Source organism: Microtus pennsylvanicus, chromosome 5 (genome assembly GCF_037038515.1).
Source record: "Microtus pennsylvanicus isolate mMicPen1 chromosome 5, mMicPen1.hap1, whole genome shotgun sequence".
Classification (NCBI taxonomy): Eukaryota; Metazoa; Chordata; class Mammalia; order Rodentia; family Cricetidae; genus Microtus; species Microtus pennsylvanicus.
Window position 1 is genome coordinate 105,322,562 of NC_134583.1, and position 16,552 is coordinate 105,339,113.

Here is a 16,552-nt window from a genome sequence, read left to right on the forward strand (position 1 = left end):
GTCAGTGCCTCACTGGACTCTGTGGGCACCATGCATGTATATGGTACACCAGCATACATAAAATAAATACAATTCTTAGTTAAGGGAGCCACCTTAGGGTTGGCAAGAGATTTGAACCTAGAATGGCTCCCAGGTGCCCAAGCCGAGGTCCCCAGTTAATTCCTTGGGCAGCTCCCAAGGGAACCTGAAATGACCCTATCCTATAGCAATACTGACGAGTATCTTGCATATCATCATAGAACCTTCATCTGGTGATGGATGGAGATAGAGACAGAGACCCACACTGGAGCACTGGACTGAGCTCCCAAGGTCCCAATGAGGAGCAGAAGGAGGGAGAACAAGAGCAAAGAAGTCGGGACCACGAGGGGTGCACCCACCCACTGAGACAGCGGAGCTGATGTATTGGGAGCTCACCAAGGCCAGCTGGACTGTGACTGAAAAAGCATGGGATAAAACTGGACTCTCTGAACATTGCGAACAATGAGAGCTGATGAGACGCCAAGGACAATGGCAAGGGGTTTTGATCCTACGTAATGTGCTGGCTTTGTGGGAGCCTACCCAGTTTGGATGTTCACCTTCCTAGATATGGACGGAGGGGGGAGGACCTAGGACTTACCACAGGGCAGGGAACCCTGACAGCTCTTTGGACTGGAGAGGGAGGGGGAAAGGAGTGGGGGGAGGGGGAGAAGGGTGGGAGGAGGGGGAGAAGGGTGGGAGGAGGGGGAGGGAAATGGGAGGCTGGGAGGAGGTGGAAACTTGTTTTTTTTTTCTCATTTTCTCAATAAAAAAAATAAATAATAAAAAAAAAGAAAAAAAGAGGTTGAATACTTGGAAATAATACTAATGACATATTAAATTGAGAATAATCTTTTTCTACATGTGAAATAAGACACTGGAAATAATTTTTAAAAATTCAATGAAAGAATAAGAACAACAAAACAAATAGAAAGTAATAGCAAGAAATACTTAAAGGAAGCACAACCTAAAAAATATATATCCTACCCCAAAATACAATGGTACAAGCTATGTAAGTAAATTCAGTTAAATTACACAGGAAAATCAAAGCTAGAAATATAATCAACAGACATCTTAAACCAGCCAACAAGCACACAGTAACCCACTCCTTACTTCACTGAACAGCAGAGACAACCGTTTCTAAGTTCCAGCCACTCTTCATAGAGTTCTCCACCTTGACTGATGGATAAGGATTTCTCTACTGCACTCCCTAGAAACAGGAACAGGCAAAAACAGAAGGATGTTAAGAAATAAGAGTACATTCCAATGAAGAAACTATAGCCTAGAACATGTATTCTTTTATAACTCTAAATCCACCAATAAAACTTCAAATTCTATTAACAGATTAAGTTTCAAGAAGTAGTATATTGATGATTCTTCTGTGATGTAAACCAGAATCTCTCTTCTTTTGAACAATAAAAAGTAAACCTAAAGTCAATGTTTAACTCAGTAAATATTTAAATTATGGTTCTCTAGATGATTTTAACTTTTTTCTGTAAGCCTCAAATAGAGCCAAGCATGGTGTACACCTATAATCCCAACACGTGGGAGCCTGAGGCTGAAGGATCTGGATTTTAAGACACATTTGGGCTCCAAAGGAATTTACAGATCAGCCTGGGCTACACAATGAGACTTTATCTCAAAAATGTAAATAAACAATGGCTGAACAGATTGGCTAGTAGTTAAAAGCATTTGCTGCTCTTGCAGAGCACTGCAGTTCGGTTCTAGCATCCAGAAGGCACATAGGACAGTTGACAACTACCTCTAACTCCAGCTCCCTGTCTAGCCTCCAAAGGGCCTGCATACAATGCATACACACACACACACACACACACACAAACACACAAATAAAATAATTTTTAAAAATGTAATGAACAGGGGCTGAAGAGATGGCTCAAAGCTTAAGAACACTTGCTGCTCTTGCAGAAGACCTAGATACGAGTTGATTCTCTGCACCCACATGGCAGCTGACAACTGGCTATAATTCCAGTTCTAAGGTATCCAACACCCTCTTCTCCAGTCACGAGGCATTTATGTGGCACATAAACATACAAGCAGGTAAAACACTTATACATATAAAATATTTATAAATTATTAAATAATTTGTTTCTAAGAAGACAAATCCAAAATTAATAAACACATCTCCTTCCTCCTTCAGACTCTTATTTGTCTGATTCCATTTAATAGAGGAGCTACTCTGAAGACATTTTTCTTCTCATCCATTGTAAACTTTCTAAATATACTGATAGACTTTTTAAATACTGGGTTTTGTAAATTCTTCAACCTCTTATGAGATTGTTTTCCTTTTAATTCCTCACTAAATTGGTGTTTCTGTTATAAGGTTGTTTCTAAATATACTTAAAAATGCTATTTCATTCTAACAAATGTTTTTAAGCCATTTAAAAAGCCATCTAAAAATTAACTTTTATTCAAATAAGAAGTCTCTTAGTAAGGTTTACCTGGGAAATAAGTACACATGAGATGTTTCTCAAAAGAATAGGTTTAAATGTTTTACAATGTACCTATAGTGATATTTATGTATGTTTTAATAAATAAAGCTTGCCTGAAGATCAGAGGGCAAAACCAAGCCACCAGAGGATAGGCAGTGGTGTCATTCACCTTTAATACCATGATTTGGGAGACAGAGGCAGATGGATCTCTGTGAGTTCAAGGCCACCCTGGGCTCCACAAGATCATTGCAGAAATAGATCCAGGTGGTGGAGGCTCACACCTTTAATCTCAATACTAGGGAATCCCGCGACTTTAATCCCAGCACTAGAAGGGAATATAAGACGGAAGGAAACAGAGGCTCAGGGCTCGGTCTGCAGTCACCAAGCCCTGGTAGAGGTAAGACTTCTCTAGTGCCTGGCTGTTTTGCTTTTCTTATCTTCCACTTGAACCCCAATATCTGTCTCTGGGTTTTTATTATTTGTGTTGCCAATGTCACAGAAAAGTTTTAAATAGAAAAAAAAAGATTTTCCTTTTACATTTATGTATTTTCTGTTCATATTTTAGTTGGGTGATGATAGAGTTTCATATAATTCATCATCATCATCACTCATTAAGCCCCAGCAATGCTTAAGCAGGCATGGGCAGCCCGTTTATGGCAGTTCTCCAGTTGTTCCCAACCTGGGCAGTCCTAGATGCTTGTGTTATTGTCACACCCAAGGTTCCACAGTCTTCCTTTATGCTGTCTATCCAGAGTTTTGGGGCCTTCCTCTTTGTCTTATCCCGTGCACTCCTCCAGGCAGTGCTATCTTCGGGTATCTGCCATCACTCATTCTCATAACATGGCCAAAGTATCTCAAGTGCCACTGTCGTATCCTGTAGTTTACTTCCTTCTGTAGATGGAGATGTTTCTTAATGTCCTCATTGCACAGCCTGTCTCTTCATTGACGCCTAGAATCCTCCTGAGACACGCCATCTCAAACACATTCAGCTGCTGTTCTGAGAAACGTTTTATTGTCCAGGTTTCAGAGATGTAAAGAAGGCAGCTCAAGACAAGTGTCTCATATACTTGCAATTTTGTTGTTGTCGTTATGTCTCTTGCTGACCAAACCTTTCCTGGTGCCTGGAATGTAGCCCTCACTATTGTTATTCACCTCTTGACGTCTGAAATAGTTCCCTTCTTTGAGCTGAGGTTTCCTCCCAGAAGACAAAGCTTAAGGTTCTGATTCTCTTTATATCCTGTGCCCCTTCCCATGTGTTGTATCTCAGTCTTCTCGATGTTCACTTTCATGCCAAGGTTTTCACTTGCTTCCACCACTCTATTTACCAGGGCCTGCAGCTCATCTGGACTTTCACAAGTAGTGCTGCATCATCAGTGAAATGCAACACGCGGATTCAGAGCTAACAGAAGCACAAGTGATCAGATCTTCACTTTGAGGCAATTGGCAGAAAAATACGAAGAATTCAGAAAAGACTTCTATGTCTGTTATATGGACTTCAGAAAGGCATTAGATAGAATTTGGCAGAAAGGACTTTGGGAAACAATGAGGTTCTACAGGTACCCAGAGAAATCATAATACTAGAAAATGCTTATACAGATATCTTTGCATTAGTCAAAGTCTATGGAGAACTAAGTGATCAGTTTAAGACAATCGTAGGAATATTACAGTGATGCGTCCCCTCACCACTACTCTTTAATATATTCTTGGAATTAATAATAGAACAGCCCTGAAGGATGAGGAGATAAGTGTGCAGATCAACAACTGACAGGTGTGTGAATCAATAACTTGCATTTTACCAATCACATAATACTAGGCTATATAAAACATTAAAAAGGACTGAGGATGTTGCAAAAGGCAAAACCATAAAAACTATACAAAATGAAAAAAAACAATAAGAAATAATAAATAAAGCCAGTGTACAATGAGCTATCTACTAATAAAAAGCTGGAAAAGGGCTATTAGAATCATCCAATTATTAATGACTAAAAGCTTAGTTCAGAAAGAGAAAGAGAGAGAGAGAAAAACAGAAAACCTTGCACCACAATCAGTCAGTCTCTTTAGATGTATTTTACTTACTATGTATGGGAGAAGGGCTTGTTTTTGATGTGGGCAGAATGCATGTGGAGGTCAAACTTTTGGGAGTTGATTCTCGCCTGGCTGAGCCACAGTCTCTCTTGTTGCCTTTGCCATTACACTGCACACTCCAGGCTAGCTCCCACTACACTGCACACTCCAGGCTAGCTCCCACTACACTGCACACTCCAGGCTAGCTCCTACTACACTGCACACTCCAGGCTAGCTCCTACTACACTGCATACACCAGGCTAGCTCCCACTACACTGTATACTCCAGGCTAGCTCCCATTACACTGCACACTCCAGGCTAGCTCACATTACACTGTATACTCCAGGCTAGCTCACATTACACTGCACACTCCAGGCTAGCTCACATTACACTGTATACTCCAGGCTAGCTCACATTACACTGCACACTCCAGGCTAGCTCACATTACACTGCACACTCCAGGCTAGCTCCTACTACACTGTATACTCCAGGCTAGCTCACATTACATTGCATACTCCAGGCTAGCTCCCACTACACTGCACACTCCAGGCTAGCTCCTACTACACTGTATACTCCAGGCTAGCTCACATTACATTGCATACTCCAGGCTAGCTCCCACTACACTGCATACTCCAGGCTAGCTCCCACTACACTGTATACTCCAGGCTAGCTCACATTACACTGTATACTCCAGGCTAGCTCCCACTACACTGTATACTCCAGGCTAGCTCCCACTACACTGTATACTCCAGGCTAGCTCCCACTACACTGCACACTCCAGGCTAGCTCACATTACACTGTATACTCCAGGCTAGCTCCCACTACACTGCATACTCCAGGCTAGCTCCCACTACACTGCACACTCCAGGCTAGCTCACATTACACTGTATACTCCAGGCTAGCTCCCACTACACTGCACACTCCAGGCTAGCTCCCACTACACTGTATACACCAGGCTAGCTCACATTACACTGTATACTCCAGGCTAGCTCACATTACACTGTATATTCCAGGCTAGCTCCCACTACACTGCACACTCCAGGCTAGCTCACATTACACTGTATACTCCAGGCTAGCTCCCACTATACTACATACTCCAGGCTAGCTCCCACTACACTGCATACACCAGGCTAGCTCCCACTACACTGTATACTCCAGGCTAGCTCCCACTACACTGCATACACCAGGCTAGCTCCCACTACACTGCATACACCAGGCTAGCTCCCACTACACTGTATACTCCAGGCTAGCTCCCACTACACTGTATACTCCAGGCTAGCTCCCACTACACTGCATACACCAGGCTAGCTCCCACTACACTGCATACTCCAGGCTAGCTCCCACTACACTGTATACTCCAGGCTAGCTCCCACTACACTGCATACACCAGGCTAGCTCCCACTACACTGCATACACCAGGCTAGCTCCTACTACACTGTATACTCCAGGCTAGCTCCCACTACACTGCACACTCCAGGCTAGCTCACATTACACTGTATACTCCAGGCTAGCTCCCACTATACATACTCCAGGCTAGCTCCCACTACACTGCATACACCAGGCTAGCTCCCACTACACTGCATACACCAGGCTAGCTCCCACTACACTGCATACACCAGGCTAGCTCCCACTACACTGCATACACCAGGCTAGCTCCCACTACACTGTATACACCAGGCTAGCTCCCACTACACTGCATACACCAGGCTAGCTCCCATTACACTGCATACACCAGGCTAGCTCCCACTACACTGCATACACCAGGCTAGCTCCCACTACACTGCATACACCAGGCTAGCTCCCACTACACTGCATACACCAGGCTAGCTCCCACTACACTGTATACTCCAGGCTAGCTCCCACTACACTGTATACTCCAGGCTAGCTCCCATTACACTGCACACTCCAGGCTAGCTCCCATTACACTGCACACTCCAGGCTAGCTCACATTACACTGTATACTCCAGGCTAGCTCCCACTACACTGCATACACCAGGCTAGCTCCCACTACACTGCATACACCAGGCTAGCTCCCACTACACTGCATACACCAGGCTAGCTCCCACTACACTGCATACACCAGGCTAGCTCCCACTACACTGCATACACCAGGCTAGCTCCCACTACACTGTATACACCAGGCTAGCTCCCACTACACTGCATACACCAGGCTAGCTCCCACTACACTGCATACACCAGGCTAGCTCCCACTACACTGCATACACCAGGCTAGCTCCCACTACACTGCATACACCAGGCTAGCTCCCACTACACTGCATACACCAGGCTAGCTCCCACTACACTGCATACACCAGGCTAGCTCCCACTACACTGTATACACCAGGCTAGCTCACATTACACTGTATACTCCAGGCTAGCTCACATTACACTGTATACTCCAGGCTAGCTCCCACTACACTGCATACTCCAGGCTAGCTCACATTACACTGTATATTCCAGGCTAGCTCCCACTACACTGCATACTCCAGGCTAGCTCACATTACAGTGTATACTCCAGGCTAGCTCCCACTATACATACTCCAGGCTAGCTCCCACTACACTGCATACTCCAGGCTAGCTCACATTACACTGTACACTCCAGGCTAGCTCCCACTACACTGCATACTCCAGGCTAGCTCCTACTACACTGCATACTCCAGGCTAGCTCCTACTACACTGTATACTCCAGGCTAGCTCCTACTACACTGTATACTCCAGGCTAGCTCCTACTACACTGTATACTCCAGGCTAGCTCCCACTACACTGCATACTCCAGGCTAGCTCACATTACAGTGTATACTCCAGGCTAGCTCCCACTACATTGCATATACCAGGCTAGCTCCCACTACACTGTATACTCCAGGCTAGCTCCCACTACATTGCATACACCAGGCTAGCTCTCACTACACTGCATACACCAGGCTAGCTTAATAAAAAGTAATCCTAATTTTCTGAAATTATTCATAGTGGCCTCATATTATAATACCATCCAATCTAATTTTCACAAGTAGAATAAAGGGTCCCAAGTATTATTGCAACATTACAGTTACTGAACTTTACTTACCCTCTCCAAATTCATTTAAAATAACTGCTATTTTTCTATTATGTTGTTCTGTCAAAATGTAGTTCAGAAGTGTTGTCTTTCCAGCACCTATAAAATATATTAAAGCAACAAAACTCAAAAACTAATTTTCAAGACATATCTAACAACAGTACAGAGGACTTTACAGGAGAGATTAGAACAACCTTTAAAAACTATCATAATATTCCTTCTGCATATTTTGTAAATAATTACAAATAATCTTACAAGTTGAGTTAGTGATCTAACTTAATATGACTAAAATATACCTTCATCATAACTTATAATACAGCAATAAAGGGCATCTAAAATTTATACTTAATAGAAACTTAATGAATTATGGTTTCTAAGAAATGTCACTTCTAAAATAAAAAACTATGTAGATTCTTACATCATACTTCCTTTCTCAAGTAAGAATACTTAGTTACTTCCCTAATCTTACTCAACCTATTTCAACCTCCACAAACTAGCTATAAATTCAGGTTGATTGTAAAGCTACTTTTAGCATGCATAAGCAATCTATTACCATAAAACTGATTTTATAAAATGGGATGCCGAGATAACAAGCAACAGACTATTCAGTCAAGAAATTCATAAACTACACTCACTTTATCCAGCAGGTGGCACAATAAACCTAGTTAGTTCAACTCAAGCAGAAGGAAAACATTAATCTTGTTAACCAAAGATTCCAAATTTCATAATGGAATATTGTTTTCAAAAATCAGCAACACTTTAACCGCACAGCAGTGTAGTTCAATTATTGGACTATATCATTCACTTTTCTGTAGGTAGACATTTTGACAGTCTCCAACGTTTGCCTGTCACAAGCAGCCATGCTAAAAAGTTTGCACAAACCTAATAAAACACATTTGCCCGTTTCCTAGGGTCTAACGAGGAGAAAGTTAGGGAGTACCAGGGTACTACTAGCTTCAACATTTTAGGTTATTTTCCTTGTAAGAGTTTTTGAAGAGTTGACATGAGAAGCTCAACATAAATGGGTGGCATGTAAGGAGAGCCAGGTTTAAGAACACAGAACAATGAGGAAATTCTTAAAACAAGAGGCCATGAACATAACAAAGTAGAAACCTATGAATGTAAGATATTTCCTCCAAAGAATTATTAGAGCTTAATAATTAACCATGCTATGAAGAAAAAAAAATCAAGATATAATTGACATTCATTCAAAGTATCCACTGTGCACCAAATTTAAGATTCATGGATCTTAAAAATGTTAAGTGGGGCAGGGTGGAAAACTTAGATATGAATTAGGAAGCTATTTTGTTGCAAGTTTATCATTCAACAGGAGACATACGAAATACTCCAGAGGACCTAAGAGGGCTATTTAGCCAGAGCAGTTACAGGAAGAAATATTCCAAGGAGAACCTTTAACACAGCAGTTCTCAGCCTGAGAGTCAGCCTTCCACAGGGGGTTGCCTAAGACCATTCTGCATTTCACAGATATTTACAATATGATTCATAACAGTACCAAAATTACAGCTGTGAAACAGCAATGAAGATAATTTTATTTGGGGGTCACCGCAACATGATGAACTGTAGCAAAAGGATGCAGCATTAGGAAGGTTGAGAACCACTGCTTTAGAAAGTAAGATGAGTTCAGTATGTTGGGCCATCTGACAGACGAGGGAGGTAGGCAAGAAGCAGATCAGAGGTTCTCGAACTCCTCCTTAGGAACCTGAACTTTCATCCAAGTGGAGCCACTAAAGGGTGTGACACAATCAAGCCAACACTTTGTGAGATCAGTATGGCTAGGATCAGCACATGGCTATCCTAAGGAGCAGGGAGACTGGGGACTACTGTAGTTAGGAGATAATGTCAGTGCGGCAGGTGACTGGGAATCTCAGGAGCAGGGTTTGAAGAGATACTCGCATATGGAGTGCTGGATATGTGAAGTCTGGAGCTGTCTGTAGGACATCAAAACAAACTATACAGAAATGAAACGAAAGGGTGGAAGCTGGAGCAATCGGTGGGAAACTAAGAAGGAAACGTAGGAGGCCAGCACAATAGTGTTCCCAAGTTTTCAAAAAGAAAACAGTGGCAAAAGCCAGGCGGTGGTGGTACACGCCTTTAATCCCAGCACTCGGGAGGTAGAGGCAGGCGGATCTCTGTGAGTTGGAGGCCAGCCTGGTCTAGAAGAGCTGGTTCCAGGAAAGGAACCAAAAGCAACGGAGAAACCCTGTCTCGAAAATAAAAAGAAAAAAGAAAAAGAAAACAGTGGCAAAGGAGGCACAAGGAGCCAGCACCAAGGAGGTTGCTGGGGTTAGTCCTGACCCAAGCTTCAGACCTTTGCCTGCATTGCTCCTTTCACCTAGCATTAAACAAAGGGCAGAAAGGCCAAGGGGCAAGTCTGAAGTATGCTCTTTTAACGAGGAATTTGCTCGATTTCGATGAAGCAGCCTCAGAATCCAAAACATTATTCCCTTATAAAAATTATGCCCAAGTAAAATCTTGAATATACTTGGCCTAACTGGATAAGGGGAAAAGCAACTGGTGGCGGGCGGCACCAGTGATTTCTTAGTCATCTGTAAGGTGTGCCAAGTCCCAGCTTGTGCCCTGCAGCAGTTGATTCGCATTTTCGGTCACTTACTTATTGTGGCCCTGTTACCTGCACTATTTTAAAGGGCTATTTGTAAACGTTTTCAACAAAAAATAGGCACAGAAACTGTCTTTCAGAAATCTGCACCATGTTAACAAATCTGTGTTTTCGGGTAACCCCTGTGTACCCCCAACACCCCAGCTTAAAAAAGACTTCAAGGCAAAGATCTTATTCTAAGGCGATGTCCTACAAGGATTTGCAAGCAACCCTCGAAAGGAGGGTGGCGGCAGTTTACGGCAGTAAAAACTTCCCACTAATGGCTGGAAGAGTTTGGGTCATGTGAAGTGCAATTGCCTGAGCTAAGCAAGGTGTGAGGCATTTTACATACAGGGCATCTTATTTTTTTCTTCCATTTCTTTTCTTGATCGGGGCATCTTTTAATAACAATACACGGTTGGGTTTTGTTGTTGTTTTTCTCGGATGAGAAAACAAACTCAGGCGACTTTTGTGATTTTATTATTTTTTATTCTAAATTGATTATTTTCATTCTAAATTGAGGTGAAGGAGCTTCACAAGGAGAAGACAGAGAAGACGCCGCCACAAGGACAATAAGGTGAGTCTGGGTTTAAAAACCACCTTTGAAAAACGCGAGGAGAAAGAGACCCAGCCCTAACTCGAAGACATTCGTCCCCGGACAGGAGGTCCGGGTGCCTGAGGAGACATGGCAGACCCCCCTCCGAGAGCACAGTTCAGGGCCTTTTCGGAGCGGCCGTTAATTACCTAAATACCCGGTGATAATTGTGACTGGAATCTTAATGATGAAGTCAAGATTTCCCGCTTCTTGGTTGTTGGTCTCAATGGGGACCAATTCAGGACAATCCTCCGCGTACTCCTCTTCCGCCTCCACAGTTTCCATAGCCGGTAACACGCCACTGGCGGCACACCGCCCCTCAGCGAAAAATCTGCCCCAGTCGCCCTGCTGCGACGGGATTCCGTCGGCGCGGAGCTGATCTCGTCACCGCAACGCGACGCGTAGCCTGACTCTCAGTAACCAGCCCGCCCTCTAGCCACGCCCCTACGAGAACTAGACACGCCTTCCCTGGAAGGCACGCCCCTAAGCAGAGGTTGACACGCCCACACACGAGTTGGACACGCCCACAAAGGGCGGGACACACCCCCGGATGTGAGGCAGGCTTTAGGGGCGTGTCCTCTGAGGCTGAGCCAAGCTGCAATGTGCCGTCAGGACGCTAGGAGTTCTCTTTCCTCCGAGCTGTTGAGGGCTCCCGCAGCTAGCTATGGTCTGTTGTTGCTAAGGCTGAGGCTAGACAGGTTAGGACTTGGAGCGGCTTCACCAAAGCAGTTCCCACAGGACAGACTTTCTCAAGTTGACATCTTTTTACTCTCAATAAGTCTATTTTTTTATTCGCAAGCAAATGATTATGTATGTAATATTACAATTGTGCTATGAATTGTAACTTTTCTATCGGAAGGATAACTAGCGAAACTTTTTACAATTGTAATTACATATTATTGCTATCTGATCTTTTACGATGGAATAACATTAGTTTTGTTTACTTTTTGTTCTTGTTATTTACTTAGACATCAGTTAAATTAAGTTCACTATTTTATTTCTGGTTCATAATATTCTTATTAATCCATGGAGAACAGTCCTTTGTATTTGTTTATTATGGACTCTTTGACAGCATCCCTAACCCAAAAAACATTAAATCGCACCTCTTCTATTCCAATCTAGAATCATGAATTTGATAACTAAATCATGAATTTGCTTGCAATTGCTGAATATCCCTTTTCGTATTTGTTTTGTCCTTATACACATGTACATAAATATGTGGTTCAATTTTGCTTGTTTTTCAACTTTATAAAAAGAGTGCCATACAATGTAGATAGTCTCTTGGGGGTTGTTGTATTTCCAGCTCCACTACTGAATTTCCTGTCAATTGTTTTCAGGTGTTGCTGTTTTGTTTTATATTGAGACATTCATACATTTTCCCAACAATGTAAGAGATTGTATTGATCTAGTGCCAGTATTAGCAGACATTAATCCTTTACCAATTAAATACAAAATAATAGCCCAATGTGATCACAGTTGCATTTTGTTGGTTTATGAACAATACTGAGCATGTGTTTTGGCCAGATTTCATACTGGCCTTAGGAGGACACTTCAGGCCAGAAGCAATGCTGTGTCAAAATGAGGCTTTACTCAGAGTAAAAAGAGTTTGTTATAGAATCCTATTTTAACTAGGCAAAGATGTGTTACATTTGTTTAGGCTGCTGAGTAGAGTATTACTTTAACTGTGTAAAGGTGTGTTACTTTTGTTTATGCTGTATTGGTTTAATTATGAAAAGGCGTGTTACATTTGTTTTACCTTGTCTGCCTGAGGTACCTGATTGGTCTAATAAAAAGCTGAACAGCCAATAGCTAGGCAGGAGAAAGCATAGGCAGGGCTGGCAGGCAGACAAAATAAATAGAAGGAGGAATCTAGGCTCAAGAGAAGAGACAGAAGAACAAGAGGGAGACATGTAGTGGTATTTTGTTTGTGCTCTGACAAATAAAGTTTGCCCTGAAGATCAGAGGGTGAAGCTAGCCACTAGTTAACCATAGAGGCCAGACAGTTTATCATTAAGACCAATTAGATTCGCTCTACAGAGATGCCTGAGGCCAGAAGGCAGCCAACCAGCCAGCCATCAGCAAGCCAGACATAGAGACAGTGAGAAAGTAAGAAAAGGTAAAAAGCCCCAAGGCAAAAGGTAGATAAAGAGAAACAGGTTAAGTTAAAAGAACTAGATAAAAAGCAGGTCTAAGTTAGGCCAAGCATCCAAAACTAATAATAAGTCTCAGTGTCATGATTTGGGAGCTGGTTGGTGGTCCAAAAGAAAAGGCTGGTGCAAGAGTTATACACATTGGGTGTTCAATGTACCTCAAACACCCACCAACTGATAGACAAAGTGGTATATCCACGGGGAAAATTAATTGGCAACAACCAGGTACAAAGTATTGGTGGCCTGCTACCAGGTGAACAAATCTCAAAAACATGCTAAAAATAAAGCCATCGACAGAGACCTCACATTGTGTAAGTTCATTTATATAGTATGTCCACAATAGGCAAATTGAGAGAGACAGAAAACAGGCTAGTGGTTGCTAAGGACTGGGTTTTTTTTCATTTCTGATGGGTACCATAGATTTCTATACTAATAAAAATGTTCTGAACTTGATCATCATTATGGTAGAACAACTCTGGATTCACTGAAAACCATTTCATTGCACACATTAATTAATCAATTTTATCTCTTAACTATTTTTTTAGTTAAGCACCATTATGTGCTCAAATTTTGGGAAGTTGTTTGTTTTGTGTTTCACAGAGAATTGGTGACTTTACCAGTTTAAAGTTCTGACCTCGGGTACAAACAGAAAGCTTACAACTTGGTAAAATTGTTCCTTTAGTCTTTTTTGCATATTCCCCTCTAATAAAATAATTATCCATTTAATCTACGAATCTATTTTCTTTTCTCACTTTAGTAACTGAGCAGAATTCAGCAAGCAAATTTCTAAAAAGCTATGTTTTAATCTATCAAATCTTAAGACTCAGAGTCTCAGTTTTAGGTAGCTAGATCTGACTTTATCACTTCAATTACAACAGAAGATTTACCATTTTTCAATGAATCTTTGTTGTCATTGTTTAATTTAAAATGTCCTTTAAAGTAAGTAAAAGCAATTCCTGCAAATAATATGGTAGAATGTATCACAGGTTTTATTTATCTTAAAATTCTATCAACACTTAGCTTTGTTATTTTTATTTCATCTCAATAAATTTATGGTAAAGCAACAATAACAACAATAATTACAATGTGTAGTGTCCTTACTGTCTAATGAATATTTTATTAAGCATATTAAATAGACTTAACTCTATGGTAAACACTACTTGTATGCCCACTTCATAGATGGGAAACTCAACTTAGTAAATGAATATGCTCAAGGTCGTACAAACAGTAAGAGACAATTCTGTGGCTCAGTGTCTGGCCAGAAATTCCATGCTCGGCCAACCCAGGGATCTGCAAGCTTTAAAAACAACAAAATAAAACCAACAGGTAGTAAACACTTTAGACTTAACAGACCCAAAAGCAAACACAGGGGCAATGTGTAAGTATAATAAGTGAGAAGACAGATTTCTACAACCTTTAAAATTTAAATTTCAGTTTATTTAAAATATGCACGACATCACTTGTAGTCTACACAAAAACAAGGGAGGCTATGGTTTATCAATTCCTGATCTAATATGATGTAATATTTTCTTGCACTGTGCTAAATAAAGTTCAGTGACAAGAGCTCACTGTCTTAAATTTGAGTTATAAATCTCTCAGCATTTCAACAAACTCTTTCTCAGCAGTCCATGCAACATCCAGAAGAGGGACAGAAGAGGAACAGGAGCTCAGAAGTAATGTAAATTATTATATTATTCCTGCCTGGCTGATGAGAGATCTAAGTTGGATAGTATGTGATCTTGTCACAATAGGATCCCTACTAGTGAGGAGCAAAGCAGAGAAGCTCCCAGGGAGCCTAGATTCTAGCAGCTCAGCTCTGTGACAGTCACCCTGCTTTACCAAAGTCCTAGGGCATATTCCCTGTCAATCCCATTGCCCCATTTTCCTCCCTTGAATAGTTACATCTGTCGCCAGGAGCAAAGGTAAGCATTGGGGGCAATGTCTAAACCAAAGGAAAAATAGTGCCATCTCGCCTTTCTTTTTTCTCTCTGTTTTGCAACTTCCTGCATGGGCACACTCATGGCCAGCAATAGCTACTGGCTTAGAGAAAAGGAAACGGAGAGTTTCACAATCAGCCCACTTCTTCTTATTTAGCAAATAAATAGACAAAGTATTTTTATAGATAGTTAATGTTTACCAGTTTGTTTTAATACATTTTTGAGTGCACATGAACATGTTAGGAACATATCTGAAAGACCTCAGAATAATGGCAGCTATTCTTGTGATTGCTTTAGTTAAGGCTGACTATTGGTATTCTGTACTTGATAATCTTGTGTTAAAATATTCAACCACTCTAAAGAAAAAATATCTCCTCACTAGATATTGCAATTGGCTGGGAAAAATATCTCCTCACTAGGAGATTGGCTGGCAGATGAAATATGCATATTTCCATATTTTAGAAGGTATGACTTTCAACGGCTACTGGTAATACTTTTGAACTTTTTAAATCTTGCAGCGACTGAATAACGCTTATCTTACATGCCAGTCACTTAAAAAGGCAGCTTCCAACCGGGTGTGATGATGCATGCCTTTAATCTAAGCACTAGCAAGGGAGGCGAAGGCAGGTGAATCTCTGTGATTTCTAGGCCAGCGTGATTTACAAAGTGAGTTCCAAGACAGGCTCCAAAACTACATAGAGAAACCCTGTCTCGAAAAACCAACCAACAAACAAAACAACAACAACAAAAATCCAGTTCCCTACAAATTCAAAGGCAAAACAAAACATTAATGAAAGCCTGCCGATAGACTAGATGGAGTGGTGTTGCACTATTGTCTCTAAGATAGAGCCCCAAGCAAGGAGCTACCTTGAGCAACACAAAAAAAAGAAAGTGAAATCGTTAATGTTGTAACAGTTTAGGGAGCTAGTTTAAGCAATAGCGTAGCAATAGAAATTTGAAGCTATCATTTGTGGCTTCAAATCTTACTTTCTAATATTTACAGTTTTAAGGAAGTTTACTCCAAACACGCAGGTGCTTGCTCACTACTTCTTCCACGTAAATTTCAAAAACATAGAAATGAATGAAGCCTCTCCACCTTTCTTCCTCATGCTCCTGTCCCTGATCCTTACTTAACAAATACTGTGTGTGCTACCTGACTTAGAGACCCCAGTCTTCGGATTCCTCCAACTCCCTCTGTTTAAGTTCCCCATTGTCTTAGTTCCTCCAGGCTATTAAAACAGAACACAGATTAGGCAAACTTGTAGGAGAAATTTACTTCACACAGTTAGAGACCATGAAGTCCAAGAACAAGGCATGAACAGGTTTGTTGTCTGCTGAAGGCCTAGTTTACTGTGCCCTCCAGAGGAGCCATGCACTATTTCCTCGACTGGCAAACAATCAAAAGCTCCCTTCCATATTTTGTTTTATGAGATCATCAATCCCCTCCGTGAGGACAAACCTTGTCACTTACCCCTAAAGCCTTCACCTTTTTGGTTGTTTGTTTGTTTGTTTTTGTTTTGTTTTTTTTTTGAGATAGGGTTTCTCTGTAGCTTTGGAACTAGCTCTTGTAGAGATCTGCCTGCCTCTGCCTCTGCCTCTGCCTCTGCCTCTGCCTCTGCCTCTGCCTCTGCCTCTGCCTCTGCCTCTGCCTCTGCCTCTGCCTCTGCCTCGA

The 16,552-nt window shown here is 41.7% G+C and overlaps 1 protein-coding gene across 1 annotated transcript in view; it reads right to left on the minus strand.

Moving 5' to 3' along the window:
* LOC142850334 (zinc-regulated GTPase metalloprotein activator 1) overlaps window positions 1–11,171 on the minus strand; it is a 50,235-nt gene extending 39,064 nt beyond the window's left edge. Inside the window, exons 1-3 of the mRNA XM_075973746.1 lie at window positions 10,943–11,171; window positions 7,594–7,680; window positions 1,129–1,225 (exon numbers count right to left, since the gene is read on the minus strand). Coding sequence (XP_075829861.1) covers window positions 1,129–1,225; window positions 7,594–7,680; window positions 10,943–11,078 — 320 coding nt within the window. The 5' untranslated portion in view covers window positions 11,079–11,171. The remainder of the gene's footprint in view (window positions 1–1,128; window positions 1,226–7,593; window positions 7,681–10,942) is intronic.
* Window positions 11,172–16,552: the final 5,381 nt, after the last annotated feature.